General features: G+C 42.7%; 1 protein-coding gene across 1 annotated transcript; it reads right to left on the bottom strand.

The window, feature by feature from the left end:
* Nucleotides 1-7,075: 7,075 nt before the first annotated feature.
* LOC118222413 (transmembrane protein 47-like) lies at nucleotides 7,076-15,881 on the bottom strand. Its single transcript, XM_035407997.1, has 3 exons — nucleotides 15,508-15,881; nucleotides 12,718-12,858; nucleotides 7,076-7,863 (listed from the first exon to the last, which is right to left on the bottom strand). Exons 1-3 carry the CDS (start codon nucleotides 15,701-15,703, stop codon nucleotides 7,682-7,684), a joined length of 519 nt encoding a protein of 172 aa, XP_035263888.1. The 5' UTR covers nucleotides 15,704-15,881; the 3' UTR covers nucleotides 7,076-7,681.
* Nucleotides 15,882-16,723: the final 842 nt, after the last annotated feature.

The raw sequence follows: 16,723 nt of genomic DNA, 5'->3' as shown, positions 1-16,723 counted from the left end.
CTAATTATTCGTAAAAATGTTCCAACGAAAAAACAATGTGAGCTTCATGACATGTGCCTTTGTCATGCATATACCATTTCGCGAATGAGGCCCAATATCTTCCATAAATAAAAGGGAAATTAAAGGGGATTTGATTTTATTAAGACTAATACAGACAAATTTTCAAATGGTAATGAAATTATTTTGAAGTAAATGTACGTAATTATATTAGGACTAAGACTCGTAGTGGAAGCACAGGCCACAGATGAGGACAGATGTCATTGGGATTTACTGTGTGCACTGCATGTCATTCTATCCAAAAATACAATGACCTACTATCTGAAACTCTTCCAAAGCCACATGATGCACACGTGCTGCATGTTTGCTCAAGCACTTGATAATCAATCAAATTATAAGTTCTTAAGTAATTTTATTTGATTTAACTGTGGCTACTCTCTTAGAAAGGATATTTCGGTTGATTGCTGGACTGTGGAAACAAAGTTGAGATATTGCTATTTATTACCACTTGGGTTTATTATTTGTATAAATTATGGTGTGTTTTTGTGCAGTGTAGGGTATGCAACAAGTTCACAGTCGCCATAATACGTATTAAAGCAGTCATTTAGAAATGCCCAGAACTGTCTGACTTGCAGAATGCTTCTAGTATCATTGTCTTGCAATTGCTTTATCTCTTTGGAGTAGAATGGACATCTCAGTTTAGAAAATTCTTTTTAAATTCTAATTCTATATTCTAAAGTCACATAAACTAGCAGAAATGGATACACACCTTAATGTTAAATTTTCAAAGAGAAAGGTGGCATCTTGGAACAGTGTAGACCAGAGTAAGGAAGGGAATATGGACACAGGGCGATTAGCACCTTTCATAAAATATAAATAATTTTCATGGAAGAACTTACTTGTATCATTAGCTTATTTTATCATTAATATTATTAGCTTATCTTGTAATTAATTACCAAGCACCAATGTATAGACAGATCAATCACCAGAATCAAATCAAATACAGATTTTTACTGTAAGACATCTACTAACTCTGAACACGGTTCCCACGGTCATGGTTCCCAGTGGTCATTTTCAAATTGCTCCAGCTATTCCTGACAGGGAGAAATAAAAAGCCAAATCTATAAATTGAATTATGGTAAATAGAAACATACATTCAATATTTACAGAAATATGAATGAAGACTGGAATGTCTTGGCATGAAGCCGTATCGCAATGCTCTTGTGGCTCAATTCAGAAGGTCATGTGAACATCAAGGTTATTCTTACAGACAGTGGGAAGTGCTTTAAAGAAAAGGGGCAAGGCCGATGTCTGACTGCATACTGTGGTGTATTAAGGGTTAATACTCTCTGTTAACACAAAAAAAGAAAAATGTTGAATTTACTCATTATCTCATTGGTTATTTCTCCATGACCTAATATGATGTAATGCAAACAGCAAAATGTATCCTATGCACAGGTATCAAAAATAAAGTGAAGGCTTTTCTTTGTTTTACTCAGAGTGTAGAGTTTTTAGTTCTCCATTACTTTCTGTTCTGCAGGGTATATAACACGCAGAACAGACGACAGAATGTCAGGACTTTCAAACCGTCAGTAAGCTCCGTAATGTTTGGGACAAAGACATATTTTTATTGATTTAGCTCTGTACTCTACAATTTTAGATTTGTAATCAAACAATTCACATGTGGTAAAAGTGTAAGCTCAGCTTTTATTAAAGGGTATGTTTATACAGTTTGGTTTCACCATGTAGAAATGACAGAACTTTGTGTGCATAGTCTCCCTATTTCAGGGCATGATAGTTTTTGGGACAAATGGCTTCAAAGGGAATTTCTGATTGGATGGGTGTGTTCTATTGCTTCCTTAGTGCAGATATAATAGCTATCAGTGTCTAGTCTTGATTCTAGGCTTTTTATTGCCTATTGTAAGTCTGTTATTGGTGTGAGATAAGATATTGAAGATTATTTCTTGTAACCTGGCGTAATTTTGATATCAGTACTTTTAATGACAGGCCTAGATTTTTCCAGTTTGAATTAATGACTTATAGACAACGCTTTGTATGTGAGAGTAACTTGGCATTTTTGTATGTTGAAAATGTGTTTTTCATCAGATGAAAATTGCCACGGCTCTTCCAGAGACTGTAAAAAATAGAGCTCTTCTGTCATTGACAGACATCTTTCTGCATAAACATTGTTAATTAAAATGGACAAGTATTGTTTTTCCTTGCAAGGAACATCTGAAAATATTTCTTTAGCTGTCCCAGAATTCCCCCAGGGACATTGCGGTTCTGTTTTCTTCTGCTTTCATTTGTTAATTGCCCAGTTCGTATCTACAGTTCTCATCAGAAATCCTGACAGCCTTAGGAAATTTTTAACAGGTTAAATGTGGCTTATTTTTGAGTTGTTCACGGCTGCGATATGTAGTGTTTCTGCTACTTCTGCAACTCAACAATTCAAAGCACAGTGTGGCAGCAGGGGAAGATTTTAAATCAGTAATGATATTTACTTGAAAAACAAATAAAACACATAAAGAATAATTGTTTGTCCCATCTATACATCTATCCATGACCACGGATATACTGTGATTTGTTTTGAACAGCTTTTTCGTTTAGATTTTCTTTTTTTCCAGCTGAAGGAATTATCCTGCAATTTATTACATGCTTAAATTATGTGCATAAAATAAACATGCGGGTGATTTGGGGCTATTGACTTTTTTTCCTGTGGAATATTTGTGCTTAAAAATGCATCAGTTAAATCGTGGATGACATCCAGCCACTGCTCAAGGCTATTTCTTCCTCTGCTCTCCATGTTTATCTCAGACCATAACGGTTTGTTTGTTTTTAATTGTCTGCCTGTTGTTATCTTCTTTGTGTGGTTTGTTGTTAAATTGCAAGTTTTCCAAAATAAACCGAACATGTCCATATGCAGTCCACCAGGTGGATACTGTGCCACTGGTTTTATGAAAGACAAACTTATTGTAGTGTGGATTTGATGTTTTATCCATGTTAACTTTTCTTCCCTTCACTGGTCACATAATTTCATTTTAAAATGTGACATCAGCCCCTCCGTTGTATTATTAACCTCTTAACCATGGCATTTTAGTGATTACAGGGACCCCTGGAGGATAATAAGTGAAAATACAAGTTTAAATCCCTGTGAGTCACATGATCAAAATGTAATTTTACATATCGACCTGATGATCAATGGTGGTGAGCTGAAGCTATTTTGTGTCACTGCAGTTGTTAAGTTTGAAATGAAAGCCAGCCTCAGAATATAAAATGAATTGCCTGTGACAACAATAAACAGGGAGGCTTCAGACATACCCTGCAGCTGGAATTTCAGTAGTTGTCACAGACCGTGGGAACACCTACAGAGCGGATTTCACAGACATACAGACCCTGGCTCTCTGGGTGTAGAGGCCTTGCAAACTGCAGGATGCAGGATGGTAAATAAGCGCAGCTCTACTGTCTACAGTTAATGAGCACTGCGCTTCTACACCTATGAGCCATTCTGTCTACAGTAGTAGTAGCTTTCAGCTGAAAGCAGCCCAAGACTCCCATACTATGGATTGGATGCCCTTGGTGAACTCAGGCAGTCTAGCGTCCTGGGACGTCTCTAATTCCTTCTCTTGTGGGGTTGCTCAGTCACACTGACTTTACTCTAAATATGCATTAGCATTACGGTCTCCTCTGTTCTGGTGCTTGTAGTTACCCATGTTATTTGCTTTTTGGGCTGCTTGCCATAATGACCATGTGACTCTTTTGTCTGAAAAGCTGGACTGGTTCCTTGGGGGGTTGGGGTTAGGGTTAGGGTTAGGGTTAGGGCTGCTGCGGATTTAACAATGTTTCATTCCAGCTTGGGACTTCAACGACTGGAAGAAAAATACAGTGCCACCGTGGCTTCCAATGGCTTATAAAACATAAGGGGAAGATTTTGGACACTGTGGTGTCACATAGCTATTGAACTCCAGGGACTCAAAATTCATGCTCGCTGTTTTGCAAAATATAGAATTTGGGGGCTTTCCAATAACCTCCAAATAGGCTGCAATCCTGCGTTTACCTGAGATTTTGTATTATGTGTAGGAAGCAAGTTTGTCAGTTTGTACACAAGCATGCATATTTTGGCGTACACTCACTTCCCTAAGTATCAAAGTTAATTTTTTCCTGTTAGAGGAAGAATGATTTTTGGGTGGCAGATTGTGAACAGATGGCAGAGAGGAAATGCGTCAAAATCTCCCACACTTGAGCAGTTAACTCAGACCAAGAGGCGCTATTACTGCTAAATAAACATTAAGATGTGTCTCGGACAAAAGTCTGACACTTTTTCATGTTACACTTGGGGTTGTATTAAGGTATATGCTAGAATATTGGTATTCATGTGCAAAGCAAAATTGTATAAATCCCTGAATAACACAGAATTTAAAGTATGATATACTGTATAATATTAGATGAATAGATGCATTTTTGGGGGGTTTCTGTGGAAGGATTTTGATTGTATGCTTATTTCAACAATAAAATAGAGGAGCCTCCTCGATGTTTAAAAAAAAAAATTATTTTACCATGTTTGTCCACTAGAGGGAGGACAAAATTAATTTTTTTCCGATTTGGTGGCCTTTCTCTAAATCCCAATTCACTGGGAGACTGTTGGATTGGACGTTGTGATACACAAAAAACACAATACAAATTGAACATATAGATGGATGGACGGATGCACGGACGGAATGGGACGACTGGCCCATGTACAAACCCATCTATCAACGCTTTCCGAAATGACAATACTGCCTGTACAGGCCGGAAAATGTCATTCAAGCAAGAGTGACTGGGATACATCTGGTTAATAGAGACCTATGCTCCAGTCGAAACGTGCTCAGTTTGGCCCTAAAATAAAAATGGTTTTCCTAGCCGATAATGGCCCAGCTATTACCTCCCATTTATACCATTAAGATAATGACAAAACACACTCTGTCTCCCACCTGGAAATAATCTCTTTCCAGTCTTTCTGACTAGGCAGGCAATCCTAACACCTTCATCTAGCTATATTAGAGGTTGAACGTAACATTTCCTCTGTATGAACGTTGGTGTTCTAGGGATGATATATCATTGTAATACTGCAATATCAGTACTGCATCAATCAATAATACAGCATAGTATTACTATATCACAGCTGTCATGTCATCGGCTGTTCAGCAATAATGAGTCACATTTTGTCACATGCAGACGCATTGTGTGAATTCGAATTCCTGGCTGGGACATTAATGTGCTACTCTTGCCCTGAAGGCCTACCAGGCATTTGTTGAGGAGAGAATTGATTTTGTGTGTGCACAGTGTATTGTGCAAAAATATAAAAGTGTGTAAAAGTATATAGTCACTGATTTGGTTGCCTTTTACATTCCAGGATAATTCGTCACAGCTTTCTCTAACTGTCCAGTTGTGTAGCCTTGGCTTCTATTCCACACGATGGAAATAGAAGTCGAGGCTATGCTACGCATGAATACGTTTCTCCATAAAAAACAAATATACACAGTCATCAACCAAGGCTGGAGAAGGTGATAGGCATTTAAATAGGAATATTACTACTGGTTTTCAATCATTAAAAACAGGAAAAAGGTGATATATCACAAGCATTCAATTTCCATAGATGTCCAAAAACACATTTTTACATGTAGCCATTTGTCATAGTTCTACCTTGAATAAATATGCATGTAAACAGTTCTGTTTGGCCTGAGTTTACATTGCGGTACAGGCATCAGGTTGACTTGCTAAGCTAAAGGGCCTGGGTAGTTTACCATTAACTTTTTGTGCTGCTGACCTGTGCCACCTTGGCCTGCTAGCATTACAGGCGCTGGCCAACATACAAGAGAGCAGAACGAGTTGGCAAACCGCATCTTTCGCTGCCGCCTCAAAACCCGATAAACCCCGAAAAATGGACACAGACAGATCAAAGAGGCGCAGCGCCAGCATTGACAATGCCAAACAAGCAAGCTGTATGTACGGCGAATAGAAACAAACTGACGTCCTGCAGCCTTTGGCTGCAGATGAACACTAGAGAGCTTTCATCAACCTACTGTAGACAAACATCAGATTTCTTGGTGAGTTTCAGCCCTGGTTGCAGGTAATACAACAGAAAACCAGTCACGTTGTACCAGTCCAGCCAACCACAGCTTCAGTACACACCAGCCCGGTTCCACCTACGGAGGGCTCTCTTACACTATGACTGATCTGGGATGTGATAAGCAGAATACACAGCAATTCCAGTCTGTGCTACTGTCCCTATGCAGTCTAAAGAGGCTACCCTAACCCACCACCCTGCCGCCCCCCCCCCCCGCCCCCACCAAAAAAAACAACTAAAAAAGAAAAACACCACATTCCAGATTCTCAGAAAGCCATTCTTTCTCTCCCTCCCATCGCCCATGAAACCCAGGCTGGGAGCAGTTACAGTGTTTTTATTGCAGTTTTTCTTCTGGCTTTGAGAGGCCCCTGGGTTTGGGATCCTGACAGATGGTCAGCGGGGAAGCAGTGCATGTTGGGCTCCCTACAATGGCATGTCCTCTGTGGGAAGCGCGCAGCGTCTATGTTCCTATTGCTGTCGAGCAGCAGCACTTTATGACCGTAGACATTTATGAAGCTTAATGCTGCCACATTCTCCTTCATCGCCTCAGGCAAAAGCCAGCATGAAAAGACTCAATGAACTTCGATAGTCTGAGCACCTATCAAACAAAAGCAAGTTTAAAAAAGAACGTGTTTTCACTTTCCAGCCACTCCTTTACAAAATGCGCTCGATCACTGGCACCACGTTTGTTGTACCACATCAAGTCAAAAGGTCATACACAATTACAGTGTTCACCATATCTCAGGCAAATTAACAACATTCACCAAGACACCAATGGAGAAGATGAGCTAAATTTAGAGATACAGTTACAGTTAGGACACATACGTGTACAGATAGAAAGAACACTATTTAATTCACAATAAAATCTACGGAACAATATATGATACGCGTGCATTTTTATGGAAAATGATTAATAAAACTCCAGTATCATTGCTCTTTTTTATACCTTCAGAAGCACAAAGATAGAAGTCATTCTGCTGATTAGACAATTCCTTTTATTTTTCACTTCCAGTGCATGGCAAGTCAAAGAAACCAATATTACTCATTTATATGCATTGCAAGGAGCGAGGAGAAGGTTCTCCTACTCCTGAAATTTTGCCAATACGCTCCATCAATTGTTTCAGAATTAATGGAAAACTTGATAATAATGTCAATACAGGTGAGGGAAGTGATTCTTCAAAACACATCTTAAATTAAAAAAAACATTCTGCAGTTTGAAATCAAATAGGAATATATACAAAACTGCCAAAGACTTTGCTTAAAAGAAATTCCAAAGCAGAAACACTGAACCTGTTAAAGCTAAGCATTACTTTTTTCTACTTTTCTTTTGTTCTGTATGGGTGGAAATCAGTAGGAAGGCTGTATGGAGGCAGGATAAGAGCCTGTTTTTCTGTGCATGATCATGGCTTCCAGTATCACAAGGGTGGGGGGGGGGGCACTGGGGGGGGGGGGCATGCATACAATGGAAGGTCTCTCCATACAGCTGCTCCTCATGCTTCATATCTCCCGCTGGTCAGCAGACAGACTCGGCTAAAAACAGACCAGCCCGCTGCCCGAAGTCTATCGGCGGTTGGCGAGGACTCAGTACAAGGCATCCTCGTACATGTCCGTTCGGAGGCAGAAGAGGATGCCGCCGCCCAGCATGAAGATGGTGGCCCCCCAGCCCAGGCCGTAGCCCCAGTTGAACTCGTGGTAGGTCTGCAGGACCGTGCCGTCGATGAACTTGATCGGGTACAGGACCAGGGCGCAGGCCTGAAGGACCACTGCGAACAAGAAGCAAAGACCGACTCAGACATCGGGCCAGGAAGTGCCTGTCAACCGCTGGGAAATCGTTTGGGGGCCCTGGCAGAGGCTCTAAGCATATTTCTCAAAGACAGGCAAAACACTCACAAGGAGAGACGGTGGAGGAACATACAAAATTTCCAATGGTGTTTATATAGAAAACACTTCTCAAGAAACATTATTTACAATCTTTACATGTACAGATGGGGCACCTGATGTATAGTTAAAGTAAGTGAATAAGACAAATCAGGTTTATGTGAAAAATGTCTGTCCTGGGGTTTTTGTTCATTCGCTTCCAAAGGGCACCGTAACTGACCCAAGATGGGTTTTCTCCCCATGTGTACACAAGCTTCGGGTCCAGGCTAGCTTTATGAAAGGACTTAAAAAGGCATAGAGCGACTTCATGCAAAATTTATGCAGAGGCTACACAGGACCACAATGTGTGACTGTAGCAGGAACTTGGCAGCAAAATTGAGATGTATGATTTTGATTATGGAGTAAGAGAGGCAGCGCAAAAGGTAGCCGTAGCCAACATATTGTTTTTTTCGGGGTAGTATCTAAACCGAGAATGTGCACCTTGTCCCACTAGACCAAGCTTTAACCTTTCGCCAAATTGCTTTTTTCCAGATGAAAAGTTGAGGTGAGCTTATCCATGGCTTTTGAAAAGGTTCTGAGATGAAAACAGAAGAACCATAAAACACATAATTTATATGCTATTCATACACAATTTTACTTAAACAAAATGGTCAAGTTCAACACGGGAAACAGAAGAAGCTAACCAGTAGAAAAATGTAGCATTTTCTGAAATTAGATAACAGTTGTGATGAAAAGATATATCATATAAACTCCAAAAGGTACTTATTCCAACTCAAATGAAAAATGAGCTGAAGGACATGTTGAATTAACACCAATTCCTTGAAACAATCAAGACTGTTCTCGCTTGGAGGATGACACAATTCCAATTGAGAGATAGGTATCGAAGCCAATTTGATATAGCTCATATACACAAGTACACACGCACACGTACACACACATACCTGCAAGATTTCATGAGAGACAAACAGGGTCACAGGAAATAACTATTTCCGAATAATGTCGTTCAGCAGGAGCAAACATCCATACTCGGCTAAGGAGATTAAAAACAACATCCCTCAGCTGCTGGAACATCTATATTTTTCTGGGGTGAATAAAGCTGAACCTGAGCTCAGTGAGGAGCCCTCAGCCAGTAGTCAATAGCTGTCCCAGAGCAGGTGAGTGCACTAACATGACTTGCATTTTCATGGATTGCTTGTTCTTTTTTCAGTAACACAAGGACAGTTGCTAAGGTCAAGGTTGGAACACAGGAAATTCCAGCAGAGGTGCAAGGTTAGATTATGTATAGATCCAGAAATATTTTTTCAGGGATGCAGTCTTGTCTGAACCGTCAAATTGGTTCTGCTGCAAGGTAGGAGGAAATCTCAGAGAAACACACAGAGGAACAGAAATGTTTTATTTGATAATTTATGCATTTAGGGTGCGTGTTCAGTTAGCCAGATGCTGGGTGCATTCTGCGAATCAGCTAGTGGAAGTAGACAGATGTAGTTAGCTGGACATGTGTTTGTGGGTTTTCTCATATGAATTCAGATAAGATTTTAATGGAGGCTGCTCCATCTGTTAAGTGAAAAGGTTATCAAACTTGGTTTAGAAGGGAAAAGTCTCTGAAGAGTTCGGTAGCTACGGGTTTAAAGGGGAAGTGGCCTCCTATAATGGAAACAGAGCTTTGACAAGACGAGACGAGTCATTGCTAAAAAAGCCCTAGAGGGGAGTCTGCAGCTAGCTGTGGTAATCTGCGACTTTTCACCTTGTGTTCCTGCCTAATAGCATAACAATATGTTACTGTAATGGTGGACTGGACACAGCACAAAGAGAGGCAATTAGATATGATGGCACATCCACCTGATGGCCCACACAGTATGCTGTTTAATGCATACTAAATGTATACAGTGTCTTCTAAAGTAGCGATGTCATTAGGCAGCAATCTCTGAGTAGCAGAAATGACTGATGACTGCTATTTAACAAGCTCGTGATATTTTGCTGCTGAAAACTTCCGTTGGTGAAGAAATGCTGAAAGCTACCTAGCTCACGAGCCAGAAAGTGATACAAAATAGGCAAAGACAAAATGAACAAAACCAAGAATGGTTTCAATGCTTAGATAAAATCCAAAAACATGTTCTATAAAAATGTATATTAACAAAGGAAAACAGAAACGTGTACTTAAATCTGAGTATTATATGTCATTTCTCTCTCTGAAGATACAGCTGGGACTCTATCAAAATTAGAGCCATCAGCACAGCCCGCTAAAAAAAATGGTGACAAAAATAAAACAATTGGAAAATAACTGGAAAATAATTTAGGATGCCAGAGAGTTCAGACTCCTCTGTAATATATCATATTACTAGATTGTTTAGATATTGCAATGTAATTAGGGCTGCTTCGGTAATGGAAAATGAGAGGCCTTGCCCTCTCTGAGAAAAATAATTACATTTGACAGCATGCTTCTTTAAAATGGCTCCAGTGTTAGTCTAAAATTGGATACGGTAAATGTGTTACTTCGACTTCACAATTACCATTGCACAGTGTGTACGTATGTGTGTGTGTGTGTGTGTGTGTGTACAAATTCATTCATGTTTTGTCAGACAGTTTAAGCATATTACAGGTCTACTGGTCTTTGAGCTACTGTGGCAGAACGCTCTTGAGAAAAGCTAACACAAAAAATAATTGTTCAAATAAAGTCCAGCCCATACAATTGTGAACTACTTGAACACACTGGCGGGAAAACAACCCCACTGAAGGTTACTTCATTCTATCTTTACAAGGAGAGAGGGGGCTTTTTTCAAAGTAAGTAAGTAAGTAAAGGGTCTCAAGATAAAGCTAGCACATTTAGAAAGGCGGGATTTTCTCTGACGACTTTCAGCACTAAAAGGGAGCAGCGTTTTACATCAGCGCCTTCCAGAGGGTAATAAACCTGCGAGATTTCCGCAAGAAGACAAGGAAATCAGGAAAAACTTTCCCCACTCTCGTACCATTCTTAAACCACGCTCGCAGCTGGGGAGCTGTTTATGATCTGGCGCAGTGCACGTAACGCCACGGAGACGGAGACTTTTCCTCGCAGCACAAATCAGCGTTCAGTGTTCAGGCTGCCTGCTCTTGAAAGGCCGCATTGTAAAACACAAGAGCACAGAGTGGGCCTCCTTAAAAAAAATTTTGCTCCAGGAGCACCCTGTTCAGCAACGCCATTTCTTAGGGAGGTGACGCAACACAAACACAGAGAGAGGCCCAGAAGGGAACGTTCTGTAGCCGAAGCAAACGCCGCCCATTTCCTTCCTGTCGGACTTGGGAACGCGAAAGGAAGGCGCCAGTGAGAATTGCATCTCTGTTAACAGAGCGCACGTGGACACACAGTCACACCTTGGCCTCAGCACCATTACCTCCAAGCTATTTTAAAAATGGGTCCATTTAAAGCCATAATTGCAAACGCCGGGAGGTTAGCTGACAGATTTGAACTATTATAAGGCGTCTTTGTATTTTCGAACACTTGGCAAAAGAAAAGCAGAAGAAAATTCATGGCAAGTTTTGCAAAGCACTTGTGTTCAGCTACTATATTTAAGATTTAACAAAGGGAATTAGAATTGAATTATTAAATTATATATTATAAAAAATTTGATTTGTTTGGCAGTTCAAATTAAATGAAGCTAATCCGACTGGTATCCACATTATTCTCATAACCTACTCGAGTAGAACAGAGATACGCACAGGGTAGCGGCTAGTTGAGCTTTAGACAGCGTCTGTTCAATCAACATATTTTACATTTAGCCTAATAAATCCCAAGGAGCTTATTTCAAGCCTCGAGGTCGATATGATGTTGCGTACGTTCAGCAATGAAATCCACGGCAGAGAGAGAAACACAGCAAAAACAGCAACGCAATGGAGTCCCTGGGTTCAGACGAGAAAACAACATTGCTTTGTTAGGAATAGTTCTCATGAGTCCACGCATTCTTCACTTCATTAGTGACTGTGTGACTGCCCGTTTTGTGCACCTAACTGCCAACCCTGTGAGACCGGAACGCACTTGTAAAAGCAGTTCTGGCCACTCATCTTCTCTAAGCGTAACGTGATAAGCATGTGCAAGTCCCCTTCCGTGGAGAAGGCTGTCATGATATTAAAATGGCCCTTTGATACGCCGAGGCTTCCCATGTTTTTTAAAAACCCACTGACGTTCCGCGAAAAGTGCCTCTGGCACGCGGGACTCGATAAACCGAGAGGCTCCTGTGAATCTACCCTCTTTCATATCAGATATCAGAATAAAACCCATGTTTTGGCAACAGGAGTACTCTCTCGCGAAATAGGATGTGCCTGGAGATCATTTTTCTTCGCTGTATCTCATAGCAGTTGTTTAGTATTCGGAAAGATCGGGCCCAGAGAAGCACAGTTACATTGTGCTTATGGGAGGCATTCCTGTGGCTCATTGTTTGGTCAGCTGACCGTTCTCTGACACAGAGGAAGGTGAGTACTGTGGCCAGGCATGTGTGTGTCAGGCTGCGGTCTGCAGTGAAAATGACACGCACCAAGAGCCAGACACCTGCTTGCCTGTGAAGTTTAGACTGAAGTTTATGTAATTCTGTTTGTGTAAGGTGCAATCCAAAAGTAGCTAGTGTTGTGTCTGGAATCAAAAGCAGGAGGGTGTTCCGTGTTCCTGTGTTGCGCAGTGTTGTTGCTAGGGTGGAAGGGAGGATGCATTTCTGTGTGGGCGGCTGTCAGCGGATGGGGGGGGGGGAGGAGGAGGGGGTGTCGCTTGCCTGCAGTGAAGAGGAAAATGGCCACGGTTCGGTAGTGTTTCCGGTGCGTTCCGCTGCACATGGAGATGAGGGCGATGAGGAAGGCCACCAGAGTGACCACCGCGCCAGCCAGCAGCAGCACCAGGGTGGCAACCTGCCAATCTGAAGGACAAAACAAACAGGGGGGTGATTTGAGGGGTGGGGGTGGGAGGGCAGTGTCACAGTTTGTTCCTCACAGCTCTCCACAGCGTTAGCAACGGCCATCAGACTCTGAAGCAGGCCGTACAAATTCAGCCATCAGTCACATTCGGGCTCCTCGAACGCGGGCGGACATGTTCTCCGCGTTCGGCGATCGGCGGGAGAAAGAGCCGCGCGGCGTGTGACCTGACCGCGACAAGAGAGGAATTCTCCGCGCGGGCGACACGCTGGACTCCCCGCTAGCTTCTGTTTCAAAAGGCAGGACCTTTCCCCATTGTCCGGGCAAGCATTGTGCTGCCCTGCATGTTGCCACGGTAACCTCTTCAAGCTTCCCATCAAAGCGTGCATCTGTCTGTTGTCCCGCAATAGAATGCCCCCCCCCCCCCCCCCCCCCCACGCCCCACTGCCCATATCCCTGGCCTCTGCAGCCTGACATGCCCCCGGGAAAAGGCTAACTTCTCTTGTGGGGTTAATAAACAGCCAGCCCACTGAACCTGTCCTGACCAGCACTTCCCCTGAGCCTTAACCCTTTCTCTTCCCACAATGCACCGAGTGATTCATAACAACTCAATCCAGCCCAACCACACAAGGGGAGGAGTTCTTCAGAGAGCCTAATTGGGCCTTGATTTGTTGTCAAAGGCATTCTAGAAGCTCTGACATCAAGTGTGCGAATTCACGTTGTCTCCCGGTTCACCAAATTCTCCTGACCCTGAGGAGACTCCCCCCTCAGACAAGCTGTCAGGCCCGTTCAGCATTCCCAAGGAGAAGAGCGCTGTCAGACAGTCAGGTTGCGTGTCTATTTGCTATACAACCAACAGAAAGTTGAAAGCCTTCATGAGAAGGAGAACGTGTGCGCTACATGAGTGAGCTACATCACCTGACCAGTTCTGTGGGGAAATAAAAGAGAAAAGCTCCCATCCAAAACCTGGGGGAGGGGGTTAGTTTGATGCTTGCGATAAAAGCAACTGTGTAGCTTTACTGAGCATCACTAACTCACGCATACAGAACAGTGCATCTTCACAGGGGCTCAGGGAAGGGGGAGGGGCTGGGGGAGTCGTTGGGGGGGGGGGGGGGGGGGGGGCGAGGGTACAAACAGAGCATGAAAGTGTGGCATTAATGAAGCTGGAGAGAATCTGCTGCTGCAGCTGTGCTCCTCTGAACACATACTGGGGGAGGCGGGTGTAGTGTGCATTCATGCACGATGGATGCTCCCTGCTGGAGAATTGGGCGTGTGTGGTGGGGGTGGGGTGGGTGCTCCCATGGGCGAACCCGTGTTGCAGATTCTTCAAACGCAGACCCCATCTGCTACCTGCCTGTGCTCTGCTTCCCCCACACTAAAGTGGCAGGAGCCTTCACAGTGTCAATGCCATGTGGCATGGAAGCGCTAGAGAAAAAAAATCTGCGAAACATTGGCTGAAGGCTGGAAAAACAGTATAAACTCTGTGCATATCCACCTGGGGCACAGTTAGCACACCATAGAAGGCAGGCAGACAATATCGGGACCATTGGACCGGTAGTGCTGTATCAGGTTTAGTCTATTACAACCTGATAGGAGCAACACTTAATGTTTGTTCCATAGGTAATACAAAAACTGACAATATGCGCATCTGTGTGCATTGTACATTTACATTAATGTCTACTTTAGATACAGGCATAATATAGTAATCTGCATCACTATGCACGCATGTTTTTCTCACTAGGGGAGACTAGCTGTAGCATAAATGGTATTCACTGAGAAGTAATTTGTTCAAATTATTAACGGTGTACTGTTTAACATAAAAAAATGGAGAGGTCCCTGGTCATCTGGACCAATGTTCTGATAAACCAAACGTAGAGTGGTTGGAATCCCATCTGCGCGACTGTGACGAAGCATAAACAATGGCCCGTACCACGGTCCACAAAATCGTACAACCCCTCCCCACAGAACAACCCCCGCAGCTGTGAGTCCGTAGGTGCCACTGCCATTGACGCAACACGCCCACACCACAGTGAAAAGGGGGTTAAATAGAGCGCCCAGATGGCATGTCACTCTGGCTTAATCGTCCATTAACACGACCCCCTACAGAAAACACCTATGATTTCCGTCCGGAACAACATCACACGCTACAGATGTGGAAAGAGAAGAAAACTTCGAGCGCAACAAATGGTTGGATGTGCAGTAGACAACCTGGGGATACCAGTTTATTTACATCAGGGAGGCAATGAACCTATCTGTGGATAAGGTAGCCTGTTGCTACGGTATAATCGCAGATAACTGCAAGTTGCTGGGATAATTAGCTATCCAATTTATACGCCAATTACGGTAGCATACCCGTTACTCAAGTAAGATACAATATTTACTAACATTTGCGCTGCTCTTTAATTATTTGGGAACAACCCGGTGCTTGTACAGAGGACTCCCTAAACAATTAATAGTGGTTGATTGTGATCGCTCTTTGGTAAAAGGCTGGCTTTTCTAAATTATCTATCTTTCTGGTCAAGAATGTAGCCCTGAGGCTGCGACAAGCTACTGCCACAATTAAACACAAAGGGTGCTTGCCAACGTCGCTACATTTTACATTCAACACGCTAGTTGTTACAGGCTTGTTGAGAAATTCAAACTTAGCAACTTACCAGTCCTTAGTGTCGAAGAGCACTGCAAGACAGCTCCGACTTTCCTGCAAGATTCCCATAGTGACAGAGAGTACCGCTCCGCAGTAACCCAAGCAGGGCTCAGTAAAGCCACAATATCCAAACACAGGGCAAGAAACACACAAAGTAAGGAGATCAGTTTGAAAGGTCGGAATACGTATGTTTCATTTACGGACATCTTCTCACATTACATTGACCTGGTTTTCCCCGTGTAGATTTTCTAAAAATATGTACGAGAAAAAAACTTTTGAGTTACAGCGTTCCACCACCCTGAAAATGCAGCTCGACTTAAAGCATGGAAGAGACAAATCAGCCCACTATTTTCCGTGGGTGCGCGCACAGGTTTCCGTGCTACGCCAGTTACGCCAGTTGGTGAATAGACAGAGGAGGGAACCTAGCCCCCCAGCCCCGCCTTTACTCACTGAATGGGCAGTGCTATGAAGCGCCAAATATGTCAAAAGTCTGACGTAACAGAAAGTCTTTTAAAAACAGACGAAGCCCCGTTGGATGCGCAGAACTGAAGACCGCACAGCCTACCCAAACGTTCTTGGCACTAGCATACCAACCACCACATGGCTTTAAACTCACACAAACGACTCTTTATTTTGTTCTGTATTTTATTATGACTGGCCCGGATATTTACTCAGAATTTACTTTGCTGTTCCAAAATACTGTTGCAAGCAGAAGATTCTGAAAACAGCAGAGCTTGGCAGTGCAGTGATATTAATTATCTCACTGCCAAAATGCCGGACCCCTCGCAGTTGGAATCATGTTGCAAAACTGTTGTTAGCAAAGCTATAGCCAGGCAGGCATGTTTGCTACTATACAGAATCAGAAACATCACAAAACATCCAATCAAATGACAGGATAGCTTGTCCTGAATGTTTAAAGGCAGGATTATTTTTAGCCTTCGTGTGGTCCTGTGTTTACAATCAAAAGATCTCTCCGTCTCCAACCCCGCCGACTCACCGGAGTACTCGACTTCGGCTATCTAGCTACCTAAGGTAGCTAGCTGGATAGCAAGAGGTAAGTGTACTTACAGGTCCAACAGAAAAGCCAGTTTTGCATCGCTTTTAATCCCCTTTGTGAACTTCAGCTATAAGACAGAACATGGTTATTTTATGTTTTGAAGGTAATAATCCTGCATAGTATGCCTTTAAAATACCCGAAGATGCACTCATTTGGACTAACACAGAAA

The sequence above is a fragment of the Anguilla anguilla genome, chromosome 3, assembly GCF_013347855.1.
Source record: "Anguilla anguilla isolate fAngAng1 chromosome 3, fAngAng1.pri, whole genome shotgun sequence".
NCBI classification, from domain to species: domain Eukaryota; kingdom Metazoa; phylum Chordata; class Actinopteri; order Anguilliformes; family Anguillidae; genus Anguilla; species Anguilla anguilla.
The sequence above is the reverse complement of the archived record's forward strand: the minus strand, read 5'-3'. Positions and strand labels throughout refer to the sequence as shown.

Excerpts from the sequence above, each read along its gene's own strand:
- LOC118222413 (XM_035407997.1), bottom strand. The coding sequence starts at position 15,703 with ATGTCCGTAAATGAAACATACGTATTCCGACCTTTCAAACTGATCTCC. Across the intron at positions 12,859-15,507 it reads CTCTTCGACACTAAGGACTG|ATTGGCAGGTTGCCACCCTG; the intron begins GTAAGTTGCTAA and ends TTTGTCCTTCAG. Across the intron at positions 7,864-12,717 it reads CATTTTCCTCTTCACTGCAG|TGGTCCTTCAGGCCTGCGCC; the intron begins GCAAGCGACACC and ends TCTTGTTCGCAG.